A 21,782-nucleotide genomic window follows, 5' to 3' on the forward strand; every position below is an offset into this window, starting at 1 on the left:
TAGATTTTAGACTTGCTTTGGTCCCAATGCCTTATATTCCCCTGCTGTGTATACATTTTAAAATGATAATGATGTTCTTGTGCCACTAAATGCTACAAGTGCTTAACTTTTCATTTAATCAGGAGCTCATAGCTAAGAGCTTGCCTTAAATCTTTAAAAAGTCTTCAGTCTGAGACTTTTCAACAGTGCTAAAACTACAAGACTTTGACAACTCTTAGAGATAAACTAAAATGTCTTTTGCATAAAAGGATGTACATGAGTTTTTGGCTGTCTAGGGGCAGAATGTTATGGTTTATATATAGGGGTCCCCACCAAGCCTCATGCAGTCCTGGGGCAGCTTCTGGAGGTTGTGGCTTCTTACCGTGCGTGTGGGTGCTGCACCTGCCCTGGGATGGGTAAGCTGCATCACAATGCAAGGAGAAGAGAGAGGCTTGCTAGCTGCCAGAGCTGTGTCCTTCCCTTTGCTGCCACATGACTAGTCATTCTCTGCCATATGCCACTGTGTCATATGCCACTCTGCCATGTGCCACTCTGCCTTGGAGCCACTGAGTACAGACTGAAACCTCCACTAACTGTGAGCTAAGTAAACCTTTCCTTCCTTAATTCTGGATGTCAGGTATTTGTCACAACAACAAGAGAAGAGTAACTGAGACAGTCTCACATAAGGCATTTGCAGACTAGAGAGCTCAGGGGACTCAGTAGCTCCTCAGTGCAACAAGCCAAAGCCTCAGTAAAGAGGGGTTAACGATGCTGGCCCAGCTAAGCACTGGCACCCTAGATGCTCTCTGGACATTTGCTGGTTTAAATCCACATTCAAAGCATAAATAGCCTGGGGTCTGGTGTCTCCAAGGAGTGGCAGCAGCAAAAAACACAACTGACCAAGAAAAATGGACTTTAGGTAAGGGTTTCTCCCCTTCTACCTTCTGTTCCTTCCATCTACCGCGCCCGCCCCCAGCCTGTGCCATGGTGCCACATACACTCAGCACGGGTCTTTCTTTCAGCTGTCTTCTCTCTAAGCCAATCATCTCTGGAAACCCAATCACAAATACCCAAAAGTATGCTTTACCAATATCCTGGGTGTCCTCAATCCATGCCAAGTTCATGATTGTTTCAGTTACATTTTTCTCACTGCTAGAAAAAAATACCTGATGACCAGAATTAAGTTAGGAAAGGTTTATTTAGCTCATGGTTTGTGGAGGTTTCAGTCCATACTTGGCTGACTCCAAGGCAGAGACATCACAGAGAGGAGCAGTTCATGGCAGTGGAAAAGGGAAGAGCAACGAGAGAAAGCCCCTTGGCATTGGACCATGGATCAATCAATAATGCTAGAAGCCCCACCCCATCACTGCATGGAGGGGGGACATCTAGACACAAACCATAACAATGACCAAGATCAGAAATCATACTTTGAGTGGCTTAAATTACAAACATTCATTTCTCACCATTCTACAGGCTCAGAGTCAAAGGTCAAGGCACTGGCAGGTCCACTTCTGGGAGAGGAACTGCTTTCTCACTCGCAGACGTATGCTGTCTTCTAGATCTTAGCATGCCCAAGAGTGTGGGAGAAGGGCTGAGACCTCGGGTGGGGCACAGTCTCACTCACTAGGGCCACACCCTCCGGACCTAGTCACCCAAAGTCTCCACCTCCTGAGAGTATCATCTTGGGGTCAGGACTCTGAGACATCATGTTGGGGTTCAGTCCGTGGCACATCCTTCCTTTCACTTAGCGCCCTTACTTTTTCAACACCCAGCTGCACCTTGGCCGATGTGTTCCTGCACACAACTCTTACCCAATGATGAAAGGCTTTTTCCCAGTTGTAGTTTATTTTATGATGAACATTATTTTTGTTAGCTATTTAAATTGTGTTTCAAAGTATCTTATTTGTTACGTACATGTCTCTATATCTTCCTGGTTGGCCTTATTAGCTTTTAATTTCATCCTATCCATGTGTGTCTCTCATGACATTCCGTTTTTCAATTTCTCTTTTGTATTTTATCCGTATTGGTTTTATATACTGTAATTTAAAGTCACATCTTTTGCCATGTAATTGTTCCTGATCACTCTGTCTTCCCAATACATTTTTCACTACCCAATATAGAATATTCATTATGTCTCTTTTCCTGTACTTTGCCTTTAGTTTCCATTTATCAAATTAAGAATACTGCTAAATCTGATTTAGTTTCATGGTGTTTTAGAGACATGTCTTTGTCAACCTCTTTATTTTCTTACAGATTCATCTGCTTACAATCTAACATTTGTATATATCTGGTAGTTGGATTTTGATTGGTTTATGCCCAAATAGGGGGGTTACTTAGTTGTGGGAAGTACTGGGGGCTTTAAACCACTCACATTTCCAGGTTAGTGATCATTCTAACTTATTTCTTCTATTCTATTACTTGTGTTTTAAATCTACTGTACTTTCTTCTACATTGGACAGGAAAAGCTTTCCACAATTTTTGAGCATTTATCATGGGAGATCAACAAATTAAATTGACAAGATCCGTTAGTGAGAGGGGAAAAAATGAGCAGATTTTTCTTCACATACATATGCATGAGCACAGAGAAAAATGAGACGTTCCAAAAAGCCAGAGGTGAGCCTTAGGCATCTAGTCTAATAGAAGAGATTGCTGGGGAGAAACGGATTCTACGGGAAGAAAACGATATTTCTCTAGAGAAACAAAGACGAGGCAAAAAAGTTAGCGATCATACTTGTGTATGCAGGTCCAAGCAGCTCTCCCTCTTCTTTCCAGTTCTGAGGACCCTAATGGAAGCCAAGCTCAATGGCGCATGTCTGCAGCCCCAACACCCCAGAAGGCTGAGTCAGGAGGATCAAAAGTACAAGTAGTGAGCATTCTGGTGGGACCGTTTTAAAATTTTAAAAAAATAAATAAGACCGGAGATGTAACTCAGTGCAAAGGCCTTGGGTTCAATCCCCAGTAAAACACACACAGACACACACACACACACACACACACACACACACACACACACCCTGAAGCTGAACATGGTGGCACCTGCCTATAATCCCAGCAGATAAAGCAGGAGACTGCAGCCTGAAGAGTTAAGCTTTTGGGTAGATGCACCAAGGTCGTAAAGGATCCACACAGGAAGTCATACAAAAATGCGATTACCTAAGAATGTACAATTTAAGTTAAATAAAAGACCGTAAGTAATGTGAAGAGCTAACTGGTAATTTCAAATGGTTTATCCCCCATGACAGACTAGTAAGGGCACCAAAGGAGAAAGAAGGCTCTTCTATTGGTTACTTTGCTTCTCAAGCTGAAGCTGGGTCTATTCCATGACTCACTCCATAACTGCCCCCAAACTAAGCAAGCGGAGTGGCCAGCCACGCGCCAGCTTCCAGATCTAACGTGTGCGTCCACCATCTCCCGCTCTGCAAGAAGCTCTTTCGGACCCCTGCCTAACGCAAGAGTGGAGTCAGGCTCCCTCTGAGCATCAACCTCATGACCCACAATGCTTTATGGTTTCCCATGCGCGCAGCCAATGAGCACCTGCTGCAGGCAGTGAAAAGATGCAGAGATCCTCAGGGCAGGTGTGGGGAAGGGGCACGATGGGATCCAACCTTGGCCCCCTTGCTGAATGCTCCCTGCCCCTAAGGCAACTTGTAATGGTGGCTTAATTTCCCATCGAATTTCTGTCTCACGTATTTATTACACAGAGCATTACAATCCTTTTGGGTCTGAGTTCAATGCCTCAAAGATCAATAAGCTCATCTCCAAAAGCAGTGCTGTTGGGCATGATTGGTTTTGTGGCGCGGGGGTGCAGGGTGGTCAGGGGCCTGGTCCTGTGCTGGCCCTGTGCTGTGTGCAGGAAGACAGCCCTGGCCCCCTAGCATGTAAAGGTGTCCACGGAGAACTCTGCTCTCCCCAGCACCTGGCTCTCCCCTGGAGAGTCTGTCCAACTCCTACGTAGTTGAATTTTGTCATTCCGAGCTCCACTTTAAGAATTGTCTTGGGCCACTATGGCTGGTAAGTGATTTGGCCAGAGAAAATATCAGAAATATATGAAGAAATATGAGAAATATATGAAGAATGGACAGTATAAAAATCCCACAACAGCTGCAGAAGAGACAAACTCACCTTTTCCAGAACATGAAACACAAAGACAGGCAAAGCGGCCCAGAGCGGGCCCACAAGTGGGACCAGTTCAGAGCGAGGGGAGGGAGGGAGTGAAGGAAGGAGGAGATACACACTTAATTTTTTTAACTTTTAGTTTTTAAGCTGACACATCAAAAAGAGACATATTTATGGGGCACCCCATGCTGTTTTTACTGGTGCCTACACTACACAGTGTTCAGAGTAAGGCAAACACCTATCTCTGCAAGTGGGCTTCATTTCTGCAGGGTGACAACATCCAAAACTGTTCCAGCTTTTCTGAAACACACAGTACTATTGTAGTTGGATCTGGAATATTTGCAGCCTAATGTCCTTTGGCGGGTATCCCCAAAGGGAAATGTGGGACCCCAGGCTTTTCATACCTCGCCATGAGATGAAGAAGCATCTTCTATGATGCACTGCCACAGACAAGAGCAATGGAATCCACCAGTCACAGCATGACACCTCCAGAAATGAGAGCCAAATAAACCTTTCCTCTTTTTAAGCCAATTGAGCCCAGACATTTGTTATAGCAACTGAACACTGATGAACACTAGTATTTATGGTTACCTAAGTCATCCTACTGTGCAACAGCACATCAGAATTTAACTGGTAGAACAACAAAACACAAGAGGTTCTAAAACCTGGTGAACTTGCCAGACAGCACCAGGAATAAGCCAGCCTCTGGGGTCAGAAAGACTCAGCTGGTGACTTTGGGTATAGGAATGAGCACCAGTGTGCATGTGTCATGCCTTGGGAAGCACGAACTCACACGCCGACTTTATGAAGTCTAAGAATGAAGGAAGCCTCACCATCCTGGCAGTCACCACCAGCACCAGGAGGTGCCCAGTACAAAAGGGGAGGGGTCTCAGCTCCAGTATGCAGAAGGAACAGAGGCAGCCCAGTGATCTGAACCCTGTGCGTGGAGCCGTGGGAGCTTCACAGAAAGTACAACAGAAGGTAGGTAATGCTGAAGCTCAGCTAGTGACAGCCCACATGGGACAGACTGATGGCCTCCAGTGAGACCACGGGGAGGGAGCCTGTCTCTGGGCCACAGTGGCTGGTGGGTGAAGGCAGGCCCGTTCCTCTTTCTGTGTTACTTGTTGCAGGCAGACCAGATTAAGCAGCAACAGCAAAGCGGCCCATTGCCGTACACCGGGAAGAGCACACAGACCAGAGGTACATGAATAAGAAGCCCTGGATAAGACGACCCGGGGGGCTGGCTGGTGGCAAGGAGCAAGGAGAAGAAATATTTCTGTAATTATTCAAAGCAAAAATAAATGAAACAAAAATGCTATGTAAGGGATCACAGCCTGTCCCAGCCCCCTCAGAGTCAAGGCTGACACCCCCAAGCCTAGGTCCACATCCCCTGTCAGGCCTCCCAGACTCCCTCCAACCACTGGAGCCCTTGTCCCTCCTTTCCTCCAGTTCTCTCCAGGTGACAGCCCCCGCCATTCCAAAGACAGACCCTGCATGACCTGAGCCTGCCTCAGAGAGATTTTAAAAAATGCTTTTCTTCAAAGATAAAAAAAACATGATACCTGCTCAAATATAAAATGGACACGTGTCAAAGCCAGAGTTCGTCACTCAATAGAAATGCTGATCTGAACCTGCTAACAGAAGAATCCATCCTCCAGCCAAATCCACTTGCTTTATTATTGATTTTCTAGAACTTAAGAAGTTCTAGAAAATAGTTGGAAGAAAAATAGTTGGAAGACCAGGACAGTCACAGCTCACTCCAGAACATGATGAGCAGCAAGGTGCTGCCCTGGCCTACCACAGCCCTCAGCTGTCTTTGTCATCTTCTCCTGCTGGGCATTTCCAAACCTTCCTAGGGCATTGCAGACAGGCCCGCTGCTGCGGCCAACTCCTTGGGCAGGAATAGCGCCCTCCTAGACAGCACTGGCCTGGTGGTCCCGTGGCTCTCACTCCTGCCCCGGGCTCTAGGCCTTGAGGTCCTCTTGGGGTTTTATCTTCTGGGGAGCCCCACGGCCTGGCTCAGACTAGTCCCTTTGCTCTTAGCTACCTCTCTCCCCACTGAGCAGGGATCTGATCTAATTTGATCATTGCCACATCCTCGGTTTTCAGGGCCGTGTGGGAGAGCAACGTGGCAGCCTTCTTTCAATATTGGTCAAATGAAGGCATGAACAAATGAAGAACAAACAGAGCCAGCAGCCGGGCTAAGTGGAGAGGCTGAGATGGGCTGTCCAGAGGATGACACTAGAGGTACAAATGCAGACTGGCTGGCTTTGTTCACTCCTAGAAAACAGGCTGCCGGTCCCTCCTGTCCTCTACCCACATAGTATTTGAATATAGTCCCCCCTGCACATTAAGTCTGGACATCTGATCATGCAAAAACTCTAACAGCACAATGCAAGAACCTCCTACTTGAAGATACACAGTGGTAAAAGTCTGCTTACCCGCAGATTCCTGCCACACCTACCAACTCCTCCTGATGACCTCTGCCCCCTGCCCCTATGGCCTCGGTTGCTCATGGGCCTTTGGGCACCAGCCAGTCAACTCAGTCTGATTTCCAGACGGGACATGTACAGGAGCCCTTACCTATGACAACACTGATCTGAGTGGTCCCTCCACTTGTAGATAGCTCAGCAAACACACAGCCGCTGATGCGGAGCAGCCGGAAAGCACAGCAGCGCCGACCCAGGCACTCTGCCCAGCCCGTGCCTTTGCTCCCTCCTGCTGGCACTGCTCTTGGGACGCTACGGCACACCCACCAGGGTGCTCTCCCAACCTCTCCCGTGCTGCTGAACTCCCACCGAGGCCAAGACAGATCAAAAGTCACGCCAGGGCAGAGATGCCTGGAACTGGGCTGTGCAGTCTGCCTAAGCTACAAAGGGCCACACAGACAGTCATCTTTCCTGTGTCCCTGCCTCCCCCAAGGACCTGCAGCTGTGCTTGCAGACTTGGCCTCTAGCGTCCACTGGGTCCATGCACAGGGCAGGCAGGCCAGAGGACCCGAGAGGACCGGAGGGGCCAATGCCTTTGGGAGCATCTCTCAACCTACAACTAAAGGTAGACACCAGACAAACACCCCAGCTTCTACAGAACAGCTCTACACTGCTCTCCGAGAGCCCCCAGTGGGAATGCGCCCAGCTGACCACAGCACTGTTTTGCATCCTAAGGGGCCTTATGTTAGAGCTCTTTCTTTTCTGCCCCTCTTTCCCTCATCTAATAATACTTCCTAGTACCACTGCCCAGATAAACCACACTGAAATCTGTGGCCCAAGCTGACTTCCAGGGTCCCCATACACTTGGCAAGCGCATAAATCCTATTCCATCGGTGTCTCATCGATGAACACCAGCAGGAACCCCCACAGACCAATCACTCTGCACCCCAGCGTGTCCTGCACACACTGTTCCCCCAACACCAGTCTCTGCCATCAGCCACAGGGTCAGAGGAACTTGGAAGGAAAGCACCAGCCTACAGATGTGCAGATGCTGCTGTGCCCAGGCTGTGGAAGAGGTGGCTAATGCCCCTGCTGTTCTCAGAACTCAGAGCTGAGCAAAGCATCTTTACATATATTCATCAAAAGAGATTTCCACCATTGTGACAAAATTTTCTACCAGAGGAGGCAGAGGCAGCCTCGGTGTCATAGGGACTCAGGCTCCCCTCCCTCCTAGAAGCCAACTGCTGACACCAGCCAGCTTTTAATGCCATCCAAAGGGGGAAATCGTGACACGACATCCGTAACTGCTCTCGCTTTGAGCAAGACTGTGTTCAGAAAAACCCTTGAACCGAAGGCTTCACGCAATGCAGAATAAAGCAAGGGCGAACTCCCCACCTCAGCCCTGGGCAGAGTCTTCATCAATGCCCATCGTCTCCTCAGCTCAGCACAGCCAGCTGGCTGGCAGCTCAAAACCAATGCTTCCCCATCCGTCAAGGAAGTACAGTAGCCTTTCCAGAAATGGTGCAGAGACAGCAATTTTGCAGTGGTCCAGCCTCTACAAAACACAGAAAATGCATTACATCTCAGAAACCATTAGTGGCTCTCCTAGGGGCTCCGGCAGCAAACTGAAAGAGAGGGAACATACGCGAGGCATCACCAGGGCCAATCAGCACTCTCAGAAGCCGTGACTTACCTAGCGAAGCCGTTCTAGCCTCCGCCTTTAGGAAAAGCTCCAACACCTTCATTCACACCCTAATGAGCCAACAAATGAGTCTCTGAGCAGAACACAGTATTTTGGGTACCCGGAAGCTGGCTGAAAGGATTAAGCTCACATCTCCCAAATCCCCACTAACAGAACATGAGAAGGTCAAGACCCTACTAAGGACAATGCTACTTTTGCTGCTTTCTGTGTCACATTTTGGTCCCTTTCAGTTTAATGATTTCAAGTTGCCAGTATGATTTCCTTCTTTCCTGCAGCTGCTGCTCTCGGGGGGCAGGGGAGCACATGGGCCCACCCCCTTGGTTTTCCTGGCTAGTGATTCTCACATCCTGCCTCCCTCCTTCCCCCTTGACTTGATGCCTCAGAATGAAGTGCTCTGCTAGGCGCCACTGAGGTGCCATGGGGCACAGGAATCCCTTTCTCAGTGAGGTCAGGGGTGAGAGAAGGGGTGGCCATTCCGCATCCTCAGGGCAGCTGGGGTAAGCACCCTGTACAAGAAATGTCACAGTGCACCAGGGAGAAAGTGCACAAATCCCAAAGCTGGGGAGCCGCGGTGCAGAAGGGACGCAGGATGAGCGGTGAGGGCACAGAGGCCAGGCCTGTGTGATGCGCCCAGCGGCAAAGCGAAGCTGCTGAGGGGAAGCTAAGGGTGATGCGACCACGTTTGTATTCGGAAAGCACCTCTGCCCACCTGCAGTCTCCTGCAGCGGCCCTATTCCAGTGCGCTCTGCAGAGTGCCCCACCAAGCTAACCTTCCTTGTGCACCCCTGTTCCAGTCTACTTACCCCAAGTCTTCACCTGGCCTCACAGCTCCACTGCTTTGCTTTCATACCCTGGGCTGACGAATCTTCCCCCACCCCATCCACCTTCCTTCCCTGCCCTCCTCTCTCCCTGCAGGCCCAGCGGGGCTGGGGCTAAGCTCCCCTCCCTGGACTTGGAGGTAGGTTCCTGCCTGAGCTGACCAATGGGATGGGGTGAATGGGGATTCCAGAACTTTCCCACTCACTCCTTAAGAGGACTGACAGCCCATCCTGCCTTCCTCTGGATCACTCCCAGCCACCAATCCAGGACCACCCACATCTGCAGAAAAGGACAGAGGAAGAAAATCACAGTGATTCAGTTCCCAGCCCTGGCTAAGCCCCTCATCCAGGTTAGCATCACTGCCAACCAGGCCAACCCTGCAGTGGGAGTGTGTCCCCACGCATTCCAGCCCCAGCTGACTGCTGCCTACAGCAGGGCCTGGACCAGACAGCTGCCACACAGACCCGGTCAGTCCACAGCACTGTGAAGAGTAATAGGAGTGGGTTGTTTCTGAAGTCATTAAGTGTGGGCTACTTCATAACAGACAACTGACACCGATACTGACATTTAATTGTGGTGTCAGCTTAACAGAAATGCCTGGCTAGTTTAGCACAGTCCTGGGTATGTATGGAAGATGGATTTGCTGAAGAGGGAAGCCCCATACTGGGTGTGGGTGGCACCAGCCAATCGGCTTGCAGCCTGGATGGAATAACAAGGGAAGAAGGAGGAAATGTCTCATCTGCTTCTTCAGAGGAGCACCAGTCTTTGCCAAGCTCAGACCCTTGGGCTGACTCACGAGATCCACAGCCACGGACTCCCCAGAGACTCTGCAGGGAGCGCCAGGTCTTTGGCTTTTCACTGAACCCTCCTGTGCTCCACTGAGCAGGAGGCTGCTCTGCATTCTCCCCTCCTGGCTCTGCACTGGGCACTACCTTGTTACAGCGTTTGGCGAGGTCGTCCCCCAAAGCCTCACGTGCTCACAGGTGGGGCTTTCTCCAAGGTGAGGGATATACAGCAATCATGTTACTGTCTCCCCAGTGTAAGATGCTGAAAGAGGAAACAAAATCTGAAAGGTACAATAGGTCCTGTGAAAGGGAAGGAAAGCATTCAAAGGGAAGGAACTACTTGGATGAGGGAAAGGAGAGAAGAAAGAAAGAAGGGCGGGAAAAAGAAATGTGCATGTGTATACAAAGGACGGCTGGGATAACCAGACTGCTGATTTCTGCTGGTCTACAGAAAGCAACAGTTAACCCTTATTTTTCTTTTAATTTTTGGGGCCAATTTTGCATGCTCATATCTGGTAACCTAAACAACTAATTTGAAGAGAACAATATGCAATGTAACAATGATTGCTGAACTCCTGTCATTGTGTTTAGTGAAATTCTGTAGCATTTCTAAGGGGGTTTGTTGCTGTTTTTACTATATTTTATCCTCCTTAAACATAGAGTACATGATGGTGGTATTAAGGGTATGTGATTACCAAACCAGGCCACTGATTGTTTTGTCATAGTCAGGGTGTGAGCTCTACCTCTCCTAAGGGCAGAAAGCAGGAGCCTCAACAGAATATATAGGGAAAGAAAGAGCTTGCAATGGTGGTTTGTTTTGCTGCCTTCTGCCCACCAGGAACTCTTTCTCCTCTGTGGCACCCCCTGCCGTGGCACCCTGCCTTGGAGCCAGCTGATTATGGACTGAGACGTCTACAAAGTGTGAGCTACACAGGCCTTTTCTCCTTTAACTTTGGGTGCTGGGCGTTTTGTCTCAGCAATGAGAAAAGTAACTAAGGCACTTGCTAATCTTTCGCTTACGTCGGCTCTCTAGCGAACCCTGACACAGATTCCATGTCTATGTCTGCCCGAGTCTGATCTCTGCAGCTGGCTCACACACACTCTGTAACCTGTTTGTTCCACGTTGTGTCCGTGTTCCTCTGTCTCACTGCTCAGAAAGACTGAAGCAGATGCCACGGCAGCCATGACAGATACCACGGCAGCCACAATGGCTCCACGAGGTAGTCTGGTGGGCTTGGTGCGCAGCAGGCATTGGAGAGAAGAAAGGAAATGGCTACACAGCAGCCGTGGAAGCAGCACCCGTGGGGCTTCATAGGAGCAGTTCAGCTCTGGGACAGCAGTAGGGCCAGCCAGGAGGAAAGCACGGTGTCATTCCTGAGTGCCCAGGGTCATATGTCAGCTAGAGACCGCTGTGTCTTTGCTCCCTGAAATTTAATTATACAAAATACTTAGTAATTCTTCATTAGCCAGAATGTTGGGATCATCAAACATTTTATGTTTTGGAATAATAGCCTTAACATAAAACCATAAAACTGGCCTCTGGAGCCTCATTTTTGAGATTCTACTGTACTACAGTATCCTAGAATTCAGATGAAGAAAGCTGAATTGGGAATTGTAAAGCACGTGTTTAATAATTTTAAAAGCCTATGTTGCTTTTAAAATTATTGAATTGCCACCTTAACCTAAGCAGAAACTCTTGTCCTCATGCCTGTAGCAGACGGGTGCTATTATTAAATGACTATCTTTCGCCAGGTACCACCCCGGGCCTGCTACCTGTATCTGCAGGGCTTACCTTCCCAACTCTCAGGAAGTGGGCATTTCTCCCTTTTGCAAATCAGAGACTCAACAAGACAGCGCACATTACAAGGTACTTCTACCTAGACTTGTTCAACCCTTACCCTCTGTTTGTGCATAGTCAACTCTCAGGTCCGTGTTTTCATCTTAAATTTTCCCCCAAAATTTGTATGTTAAAACTGAGTACTTCAGAATATAACTATATTTGGAGAGAGAGCCCTTAAAGAGATAAAGTAAAACAAGGTCATTAGAGTGGTCACTAATCCAGTGTGACCGGTGTCCTTGTAACAAGAAAAGATTAGGACACAGACACACAGAGTGTTTAAAGACAACAGGAAGAAAGAGGAGAAAGCAAGCCCTTTCAAGGAAAGGACAGAGGAGATCAGAAGTAATCATGCTGCCCACAAACGCACCTCAGGCTTCTGGCCTCCAGCGCTGTAAGCAAGTAAGAGTCTACTAGTCAAGCCTACATTCTGTAGAACTTCACTCCAGCAGCCACAGCCAACTACCACAGTCGCTCCCCACCCCCAGGAAACAGACGATGCAGAGCTCAGCACAGAAGTTGGAGTGTTTCACACACTAGATGTTGGGCTACTTATGGTGACCTTGAATGGCTTTCAAAGCTCCATTTTCTGAGCTTTATTTAACAAGTGGAGAGTGGTAGCATACATGCAGTGGATCTTCTTCTACAAACCAGTCCAACTATTCAAAGGAAATGTGCCCCTAGCAACAAAGACAGACGCCATTAAAGTAGATACAAGAGATGGAATTGTCAGGCTTCTTGAAGTATCCAATACAGGACAAAAACATCTGCTGGCTGAAGGGGGTCACTGAGTACCTATCAAGGACAGTGGCAGTTGGTCACAGTATTTTCTGAATCAGAAGAGCCGGGCACCCTTCTCCCTCCAGACCGCCCCATCATTCAGACTTAACTTTGTTTTATATTCATCTGACTGTCACAGTTTAGCATACAGAAATGATGCTGCAGGTTCCACTAGTTAACTACATGTTTTAACAAAAAAAATTAATAGCTTTTAGAAATGTACCACCCTAGATCCTTCCCCATTGGGCATCTGGTCTGCAAGTCCTACTGCCTTAATTTACCGATTAATCTCATATTTCCTGTTCATAGGAAAAAGACTATTGTAACATGACAGTTGTTTATATTTCTTATGTCAGATATAGGACTCGTGCATCACCCTGCCCTGGGTGGCTAGTGATCACAGACCTCATGGACTCAGCCACCCTCGCGATGAGAAACAACTCAAACGAGGACCCAGGTTTAACTGTAGAGTCCAGTCGTGCATCCCGCAGGCCCGAACCTTCTACTGTTGATCGTAACTGCTGCTGTGCAGACAGCAAAGCCAGTGGCGTAGGCAGGAAGGCGTCATGCTCCGCTATGTAGACAAATGATGCTCTGTACCTACGACACGTGACACCATGGGCAGGATCGTCTTGGGCACCAGGTGGGGCACGCTGAGCCCGCATGCAAACACAGAACACACCAGCAGAGGGGAACAGAGCTGCTGTCAGAGGCCAGGCCACTGGGACAGCCTGACTGGGAGCCACAGTATCTCATTAGAGACAATGCAGTTAGCATTTTATAAACAGATTCAAACGGGCTTGATCAAACACATACGCAAGCACGGGATCATTTGCCTCTCGTCTGGCCACTGTGCATACCTGTTATAGAGAAGAATGTCTGGTTTCCAAATCTGGCCATCTGGGAAGCGAAGAGTCTTCACGCCCGGGTATTCTGACACATTCCACTGCAAATAGTGATCTGTCCAGGACTGACACACACACAGAAGGGCATTAGCAGCACTTTGCTTTTTGACCTACTTATATTTCTTGGAAGGGATTATTAAGTAAGATCAAAACCAGAAAGAGTTCCAGACATTTATTTACATAACTGAGTTGTTTTTTATAAAATATAAGTAAATTGGTAATTAAATAATCTTTGAAATGATCATGAACAGCATAAGAATCACATTTAAGGCCCCACTGTCACGCTGGCTACTCTCAAAGGGCAGCATTAAGGCCAATTCTGACCCATCGCGCACCCCCAAGCCTTTCCTCATGCAGCGGATGGCTCCTTCTAGCTAAACAAATATGGTTCTGCTTTCCAAGTTTTCATCGTTAGGACATTTTGAAAAAATAAATTCACTTAGCTCAACTCAAATAAAAGCCAGGCTGTGGAAACACACACCATTCATTTCCACAACATAGCGCTGTGCAGCTTTGGGAAGCAGCTCGGAGTCTCCTGGAAGCATGTTCTAAAGTATGACTCTGGCTCTGCTCAAGGTCTGGTGCTGCTGAGGCCACAGCCCAAGAATGCCACCATCAGGCCCGGCGGCAGGGCCTTGGTGGGTCTAGAACCAGGGAGAGGTACCTGTACGCACACAAGCTCAAGGCCAAGCCCCGTGGAGATTCTGGAGCGATCTGGGCCAGAGGAAAGCCAAAACCTAGAGTCCACCCCACCAAGACCAGGCACTCACCAGCTAGGCCGGGGACAAGCTGCTACCATGTCTGCACAGGTGGGCTCAGACAGAGCGAGCCAGTGCCTCACTGCTGGAGTCTCGGGGCTGGGAGGTTTGGAGTCAGCAGCTCCCCGCAAAAGCACCACAATGAGACCCCATTTTCTGTCTAGTGCCACTGCTGACACCTCCCCTGTTCTAAAGCTGAGACTTCAAGGTTCAGAAAGACACAGGCTGCAAACTGCAACCCCCTGCTGGGATCAGGGGCTCCCTCATGGGAGGAGTGTTGTTCTTTCCGCATCAGAATTTACATGCATGGTTACACTGAGGGAGGAATGCTCCAACTGCACATCAATTTCAATGTGATTTCAGACCAAATGAATTTGGAAATGTTAAAAAACAGCACGAGGGGACAGAGAACAAATATTCAGAGCTGTTGAGATTCAGGAATTGAATATGAGGCATTGAGGGTCAAGGGCTATCGATTCTGGAAACAAGGAAGAGGTCCAAGGCCATGTTCCAGAGATCCGACCGCACTCTGGCAAGAGCGGATAGCTTCCAGAAAGGGTATCTGAGAGCGGGGCCTGGTAATACCTGCCCGTAACCCCAGAACTCTGGGTGGTTGAGGTAGGATGGTGCCAAGTATGAGCCCAGCCTCAGTACCTCAGCAAATGAGCAAGACCCTGTCTCAAGACAACCATTTTAAAGAAGGCTGAGGACGCCGCCTACTGCAAAAGCGCCAGGTCCTACCCATCTCTAAAAGAGGTTATCTGAGCTCTAGAACCATTTGAAGTTAAGCAAGAGGGACTCTCCGGATGTGACTTCCTTTTTAGATCAAGAAACCTCAGAGAAGGAAGATTCCTTAATGGGGAACTGTGGTCTAGGGCATGAGAGGCCCGCCCTGTGGGCCCCCTGATGAGATGCGGTGGGAGGGGAACGCTGAGGAGGGCTGATCGGGTCAAGGGGCTTCCCAGAAGCATCGGGCGCCAGCAGCTGATGCCCGCTGACCCCATCTGTCCCTTGCTCCGGGCACAAAGTCCGTCCACGCCAGCTCCTGCACGAGCCTTGCCTCCACCTTGCATCTCACCCTGGCCCGCTTCCCTGGATTGGCCTCAGATGATCAACAAGCAGCCACAATACCCATCATTACAGCCATCAGAGCCAGGCATTGGCCCGTGAAGGTGGGCGGGCTCTGGGTAGAGCAATCACCTGTCTCCGCCATCTGCTGAGACAACGGCCAGAAGAGATGGGGCAGGAACAGAACACCCAGCTGGTAAAACTCAGACCTATCTGAAGACACCGTCAGCGGCCTCCCCGCTGCCCCGCACTCTGTGCATCCTGTCTGTGCACGCACTGCAAGCCATGGCCTGACCAGGCGACACTACTGCCACCTCCCCAGGTCAGCATGGTGTGTGCCGCTGCTCACCACTACCCAAGGGCATCAGCTGCTGCTGTACTTTCTTACAGATGGAGACTGGAGCTCAGGCAGTCACTGGGTCCGGACTTGACTGTATGGTCTCACTGACCTCAGGAAAAGCACCCCTTGGGCTGCGCCAGAGCCGGCTCCTCCAAGGCAATCGCTGCACTGGCACAGCTGTAACACGGCAGCAGGGCATGCGCACTGTCCCTGACGGTGCTGCACACCTGCTCACACTGGCCTCCGTGTGTCCACAGCCCTGCTGCCCGCCAGGGCTGAGGACCAGCTGCGGGGAGCTTCGCAACCAGCCCTGAGCATGCACCAGGGCTTGTGGCGGTGCTGCCCTCTCTGGACTACAATTTCCTTCTGAGAGTTCAACGCAGGATGGCGCCTTCAGGATGAAATAAGACTGGGGTGCAGCACCAGGTGAAAACCATGTGCGCCTCACAGGCAAGTGGAGGCTTTTCAAGAAAGAGAGATTCCTCCATTGTATAAAATCCCACAATACATGAAAGCTGCATTAAATAAAATGGAGCCACAGCCAAGGTGGAGCACAGAGCTGGAGGCAAGCGTGGAGTCAGAGCAGGACCCTGGGCTCCTCCCCCGGGTTTCCTAAGAAAGGTGTGGAAGAAGGTTGCAGGAAAAGCCTGTCTTCTTGCAGTATTTGTTTGCAATCAGATCTTGGACTCCCTGGGGACAGAGGCATAAGGAAAACTTTGTGAACAGCACCCGACAAAGCCTCCATATACTGGTACCGAAAGGTGCACAAGTGGACTTGGAGACGCCAGGGCTCCCATCCTCCTGTGTGGAGCACCCCGTGTTTTTCTCTCCCTCTCTCTCACTCTGTCTCTGGGCTTCCTGCTCATCAAATCTTCCACAGAAGAGGTACGGGGCTATGAGGGGTACACACGCGAGAGACCTCCGATCTACAGTGCCCACAGAACCTGGATCCGCCTGCCCGCCTCAAAGACACTTCTTACGCTGTGTACGTGCCAGTGCCCAGCACGCAAGTGCAGCGAGAGAAAAAGAGAAGTTTTCTTTTAAGAAAATACAGTATAGCCTAAGACATGTATTTGGTTGTCCTAGCCCAGAGCTGCTAAAAACAGCATCCTTTGTGAATAAGGTCCTCTCCTGTCCCCCACACCTGAGCCTCAAGGTAGGCCACGACTGGGGCAGGGCCTCTGAAAGACCCATGATGTCACTGGGGTGGAAACTTCTACCCCATCTCCTGCCCATCTCACGTCTGAGGATAGAGGACTAGAGATCAGGGAATAAAGACTTCTACAGCAAGGTGTCACCCACAGAGGCAGCAGGTGCTCTCCTCCTCCCCCCTCCCTGACCTGCGTCTCCTCCAGCAGGCAGCCTCAGAGCTGCGTCCTTTAGGCTAAGCCGTAAGCAGAAGCGTAAGTTTGCTTGAGGAATGCCCTGTGGAAGAAGGCTGTGAGCCCTGAGAGTGGTGGAAGGGTGGTAGGTTTTAAGAAATTGAAATTCCAGTGGCCACATGGAGGCACGGGAGGCCTGACAGCCCATTTACAGCGGGTGTCTGAGGGGGGGCTGGGTAGTCGTACGGGAGCGCGCCTTGGAGCTGGGGGGCAGAGGCTAACTTAAGATCAATGACGTCAGAATTGAGTTAGAAAACTAGTTGTTGAGCACTGGAAAACGCCAACCAAGCATGTATTTAGAAAATTTGCCAATCAGCCACTTTACAAGAGCCCCCTTGCCCCTAAAACTCTTTCTGATCATGAAGCACAATGAGTGGGACCCCCCCCTAACCTCAGGATGCACTCATGCCATCTATGTGGCTGGCCAATCTACGAGCATAGAGGCGTGAAGCACCTCTACGTGTCTGGGGTAACAAAGGCAGAAATTTAAAAGGTAAACATTTTAGAGATAATGATGAGCTACAAGCTAACGTTCTATGACGTCAATGCTACTAACACCATCATAAGAATTAAGAGCTTAAAAACAGAGAAGAAAAGAAAACCTAAAAGCAGAAATGTGGCCAAGATTCCAAAACAGGAAAAAACATCTTTTCAAAAAGTGAATGCAAATCTCTGAATGGCTCACTTATCTCTTCGGAAACCGAAATAGTTCCTGTCATTTCTTCTCATACATTAAATCAGATTATGTCTGACAGGCCTCCCGAAATGATAAACCATCTACAGAGAAAATATACCAACTGCTTCCTCATAGGAAGAACAGGAGGAGGGAAACAGAGAGATCAGCAACTTTGTATTCCTGCAGGTTATCTGGCTAATCTGGAAGTCATACAAAATTAAGGACAACTGGGAGACAGGATAACAAAATCAACAAACCGCAGGTCAAAGAGAATTTAATTTCATTTTTGCTGGAACTTTTCCTGCCTCTTCCATTTTGATTAGATATAAAAAATATATCATCTGCCAAAAATCAACCTGCCTTTACATACTCTGAAGAAAGGACGGTGTGGATCCCGGTTGTTCAGGACAGGAATTTAGCAACATGGAACAGCGGGAGAGACAGACTCACGGCTGAGCACCATTTCCTGGACCTCTCCTGGCCCCGTGCACATGCCCAGCCTGGGAACCCTGGCCCTGTTCACTTTCAGTACTGAGCTTCCTGCTCAGTTGTGGCCAATTCTCAGGGAGTGTCAGGCTAGGCTGGACACCAGCAAACACAGGAATAAGAATCAATAGGTGGTTGTTTAGAAATGATGCACAGAAGCCTACAAGCCTGCCCTGGGGGATGCTCAATCCTCAGTCCCTGCAGCAGCCAGGAAGCCAGGAACTGCGGGCAGACATTGGTTTCTTTTCTTTTTGGCGGAACCGGGATTGAACTCAGACCCTTGCGCTTGCCAGGGAAGCGCTTATTCCACTGAGCCATCTCCCCGGCCCTGACATTGATTTCTTAACTGTTAACTTTGTCTTAACTCCCAGATTCTTCTGATGCCTTGAAGATCCCTTTGGGAGGCAGCATCGCCTTCTGCATTACTTTCTAGGTCAGTGTTACTACCCAGCTTCATAGAAGCCCACACTGGCAGAAGCTGGCTTGCACGTCACACAGAGACATCTGAAAACAAGCCTCAATTAATGATGCTCCAGACCTCACCACTTAGAAGAGTCTGGGCCTCTCACCTCGTCTCTGATTGCCACACAGCCATGCAGTTCCCAATGTCCTATTAGCCGCCTGTCCCCCGCGGTGTCTCTAGGGAACCAGTTCGTCTGGCTTTGTTAACCTTTTATTTTTTACTTCTTTTTTTATGACTTAAAAAAGTTTCCCTGGCACCTAACAATACATATCAATGGGTAGAGCGTGAGAATTCACACACGTACGCTATATGCAGCGATCAAATGCGGGTCATTAGCATTTCCAGCTCCTCAAACATCTATCGCCTTTCACTGGGTAACCTTTCTTTAAGTGTATTAATTATACAGCCTGAATTTAAATGGTTCGAAAAGTGGAGAGCGGGTATCCTCATCCCTGGGCCCCCCCCCCCCGCCTTGCTCAGGGCCTTCCACACAGCAGGTGCTTCCAACTACAAGCTCAACGGATAAAGGAAGATTTCTTCTAAATCAAGCTCGAGGTGCCTCTGCAAACGTAAGTCATAGTTAGAAATAAAGTTCATGTCAGAGAAATTTAGAGGCCTCTGGTGACAGACCCCAAAGCCACGGCGTTTATCTGGGCAGCAAGCCCATTCAGCACCGTAGCTTGTAACTCAGCTGTGCTCCTCCTGGAAGCCAACCCCACGACCAGCAGCTTCCTGAGGGCCGCAAAGGTGGGCACCAGGGAGACACTGGGTCACGGCACACGTATGTCTCTGTCAGAAAAACGTCAAGAGCAGCTCCATGCTTCGGGGCGTGGAGGAGACCTCTGTATGCCTGCAGATTTCCCAGTGCTTGATCTTCTACTAAAGTGTTCAAGGTTACAGACAGTTGGCTTCTCTTGGGGCAGCATTTTGTTCTCATTCACTGACTGGAAGCAGTGGTAATGAACTCGTCCAACCCAGCCCTGCCCTCTGGTGCACCCGTACTAGCGGGACAGAGGGCCATGCGCATGGGCAAGAATACACAGGCAGGAACGTATGCAGAGCACGATGCGGGCAAGGTCTCTGGTGGACAAAAAGGAGTGGGAACTGGAGGCGTAGCTCAGAGACAAGAGAACTGGCCTAGCAAGTTTGAGGCTCTGGGTTCAATTTCCAGCAAGGGGGCAGAATGAATAGAGGGAGGGCAGGTGCCGGGGGTAGCAGGGGCTGGCGTGAGACAGCACGTCAAGGAAGAAGTAACTAAAAAGACGCTGCTGAGGAGTGGCCAGTAAGAAGTGAGGGAGGAAACAGAGTGGTTCCTGGAAAAGCACTTTCCAGGCTGGAGGAGCAGTGAGTACTAAGGCCCTGAGGCAGGACTGCGCTCGGGTGACATGTGCTTTGATGACATCAAGACGACAGGAAGCACAGCAAGGAAGAAGCGGGCAGAGCCAATGCGAGAGAAAAAAGTCCAGGCAAGATGGCAAGCGAAGGTGACCGCCAAGTTCCTGTGGTGCCCAGGGAGGCCCTGGAGGCCCTGAGCCTGGGAGGCCTGTGACAGAACATTCATTCAACTAAAGGATCACGCCAGCTCACAGGTGGCAACAGACCCCATCAGGGGAGGACAGGGCTGAGCAGGAGGCCTGGTGGGTGACACTGTCGTGTTAGACACGATGCCCGAGTAGGCCAGCACAGAAGCAATGGGTTCATGTGTCTAGGTCCCGGAATTACTGGCAGATCAGCTATCGAATGACAGACAAGAGCGAAGAGGGACTCTGGGGTCTCTGGTGTGGGCATGTGGGTAAGCACAACTGCAGGTGAAAAGGGCTGAAGAGGGCAGAAGCACCACGGCCCATGGACACTGCGACAGTGCCAGAGGCAGGGAGCTGACTGTCACGGCGAGGCCCTTGGGGGCTGCAAGAGACGGACTTGTCTGTGCACACCCTGGGGAGGGCTGGGCTTCAGAGCAGCACCACCGTGTACCGGAGCTGGCGAGGGAGGCTCGCAGAGGTGGGCACATAGAAGGGCCATCTGCTGTCAGCGAAGAATGGTGCTCCAAGTCCTACGGGCCCCTCTGGACTCATTCCAGGTCCTGCCCGGGGGGCTTCCGTGTAGCCGAGCGAATTCCTGGGACACTGGGAGGATGGTTTCAGGTGCATCTGCTGTTTAGAGCTCAACACCGTGTGTATTCAGCTGCCTACCCAGGCCAGCCCAGGAATGTCCTGTGCCCTCACCCTCCTCCCCCATCCCTTGTCAGAGAGGGCACGTTTCCCTTGGCCACTCTTATCTCTGCACCGTGGACCCACAGAAGCCTATCAAAGGTCCATCCACCTTAGTGGTGTGAGGGGATTACGTGAAAAATGGGTGACAGACGCTTTCAAAAGCCAGATGGGTGTTAATTCTTTTAATTTTTTGCTTTCAAAAAGATGAAGCTGAAACTAGTAGAGTTGTCGGCTGATATATTTGGTAAGAACATCGTTGCTGGCATGCAATCCAGAAGAAGTTCAAAGAAGTGAGTAAAATCATTTTCATCAAATTCTTTTCATTACCAATACCACATGTTCCTGCATCTATTAATAAAGGAATTATACAATGGATGGTGACAACTATATTGTTCTAGAAGTAAAAACAGTCACCTGTAGACACATGAATTAATTCACAACAAAGCCCCATCTTTGACACAGACATGAATTTCCAATTTAAAAACTGTTTAATAATTATGTGTTAAAATTTGCAATCTGTGTCACCATGCTGAATTATGTAGCAATCTCACAGCAATCCAGAAGGAAAATCTTCATGGACTGAAGGAAAAATTCTTGTAATCATTTACACATGAGAAGCCAAGGCATGTGATTAATAAAATACTTTGGAATATAAATTATTTTGCATTAAGAAAAAATGCTATATGAAAAGTAGAACAGAAATGCAGGTACAAAGAGAAAAGGGGCCCATAAACTAGCTGATAGTCACAGCAGGACATGTTCATATGGTTTTTAAGTGAATGTCAGTGTGATATTTAGAGTCCACATAAGAGATCAACAGTTTTACCTAATGAAGGTAACATCGACTGTAGTTAATTAAATCCAGGTTACAGTCATAGATGTCAAGTTTAAAGTTCAGGAAGAGGGTGCAGCTTGAGCATCCCTTATCCAAAATGCTTGGGGCCAGATGTGCCTCAGATTTCCTAGGTTTCGTCAGAACTTGAGAGACTGGCATGGCGTCTTGCCGCTTGAGCACCCCAATCCAAAAATCTGAAAATCCCAAAC

At 49.2% G+C, this 21,782-nt stretch overlaps 1 protein-coding gene across 1 annotated transcript in view; it reads right to left on the reverse strand.

The window, feature by feature from the left end:
* Chrna7 (cholinergic receptor nicotinic alpha 7 subunit) overlaps positions 1–21,782 on the reverse strand; it is a 114,145-nt gene that overhangs the window by 34,280 nt on the left and 58,083 nt on the right. Inside the window, exon 4 of the mRNA NM_001323272.1 lies at positions 13,308–13,417. Within this exon, the coding sequence (NP_001310201.1) occupies positions 13,308–13,417 (110 nt within the window). The remainder of the gene's footprint in view (positions 1–13,307; positions 13,418–21,782) is intronic.

This window comes from Octodon degus, unplaced genomic scaffold (genome assembly GCF_000260255.1).
Source record: "Octodon degus isolate 3935 unplaced genomic scaffold, OctDeg1.0 scaffold00002, whole genome shotgun sequence".
Taxonomy (NCBI): Eukaryota; Metazoa; Chordata; class Mammalia; order Rodentia; family Octodontidae; genus Octodon; species Octodon degus.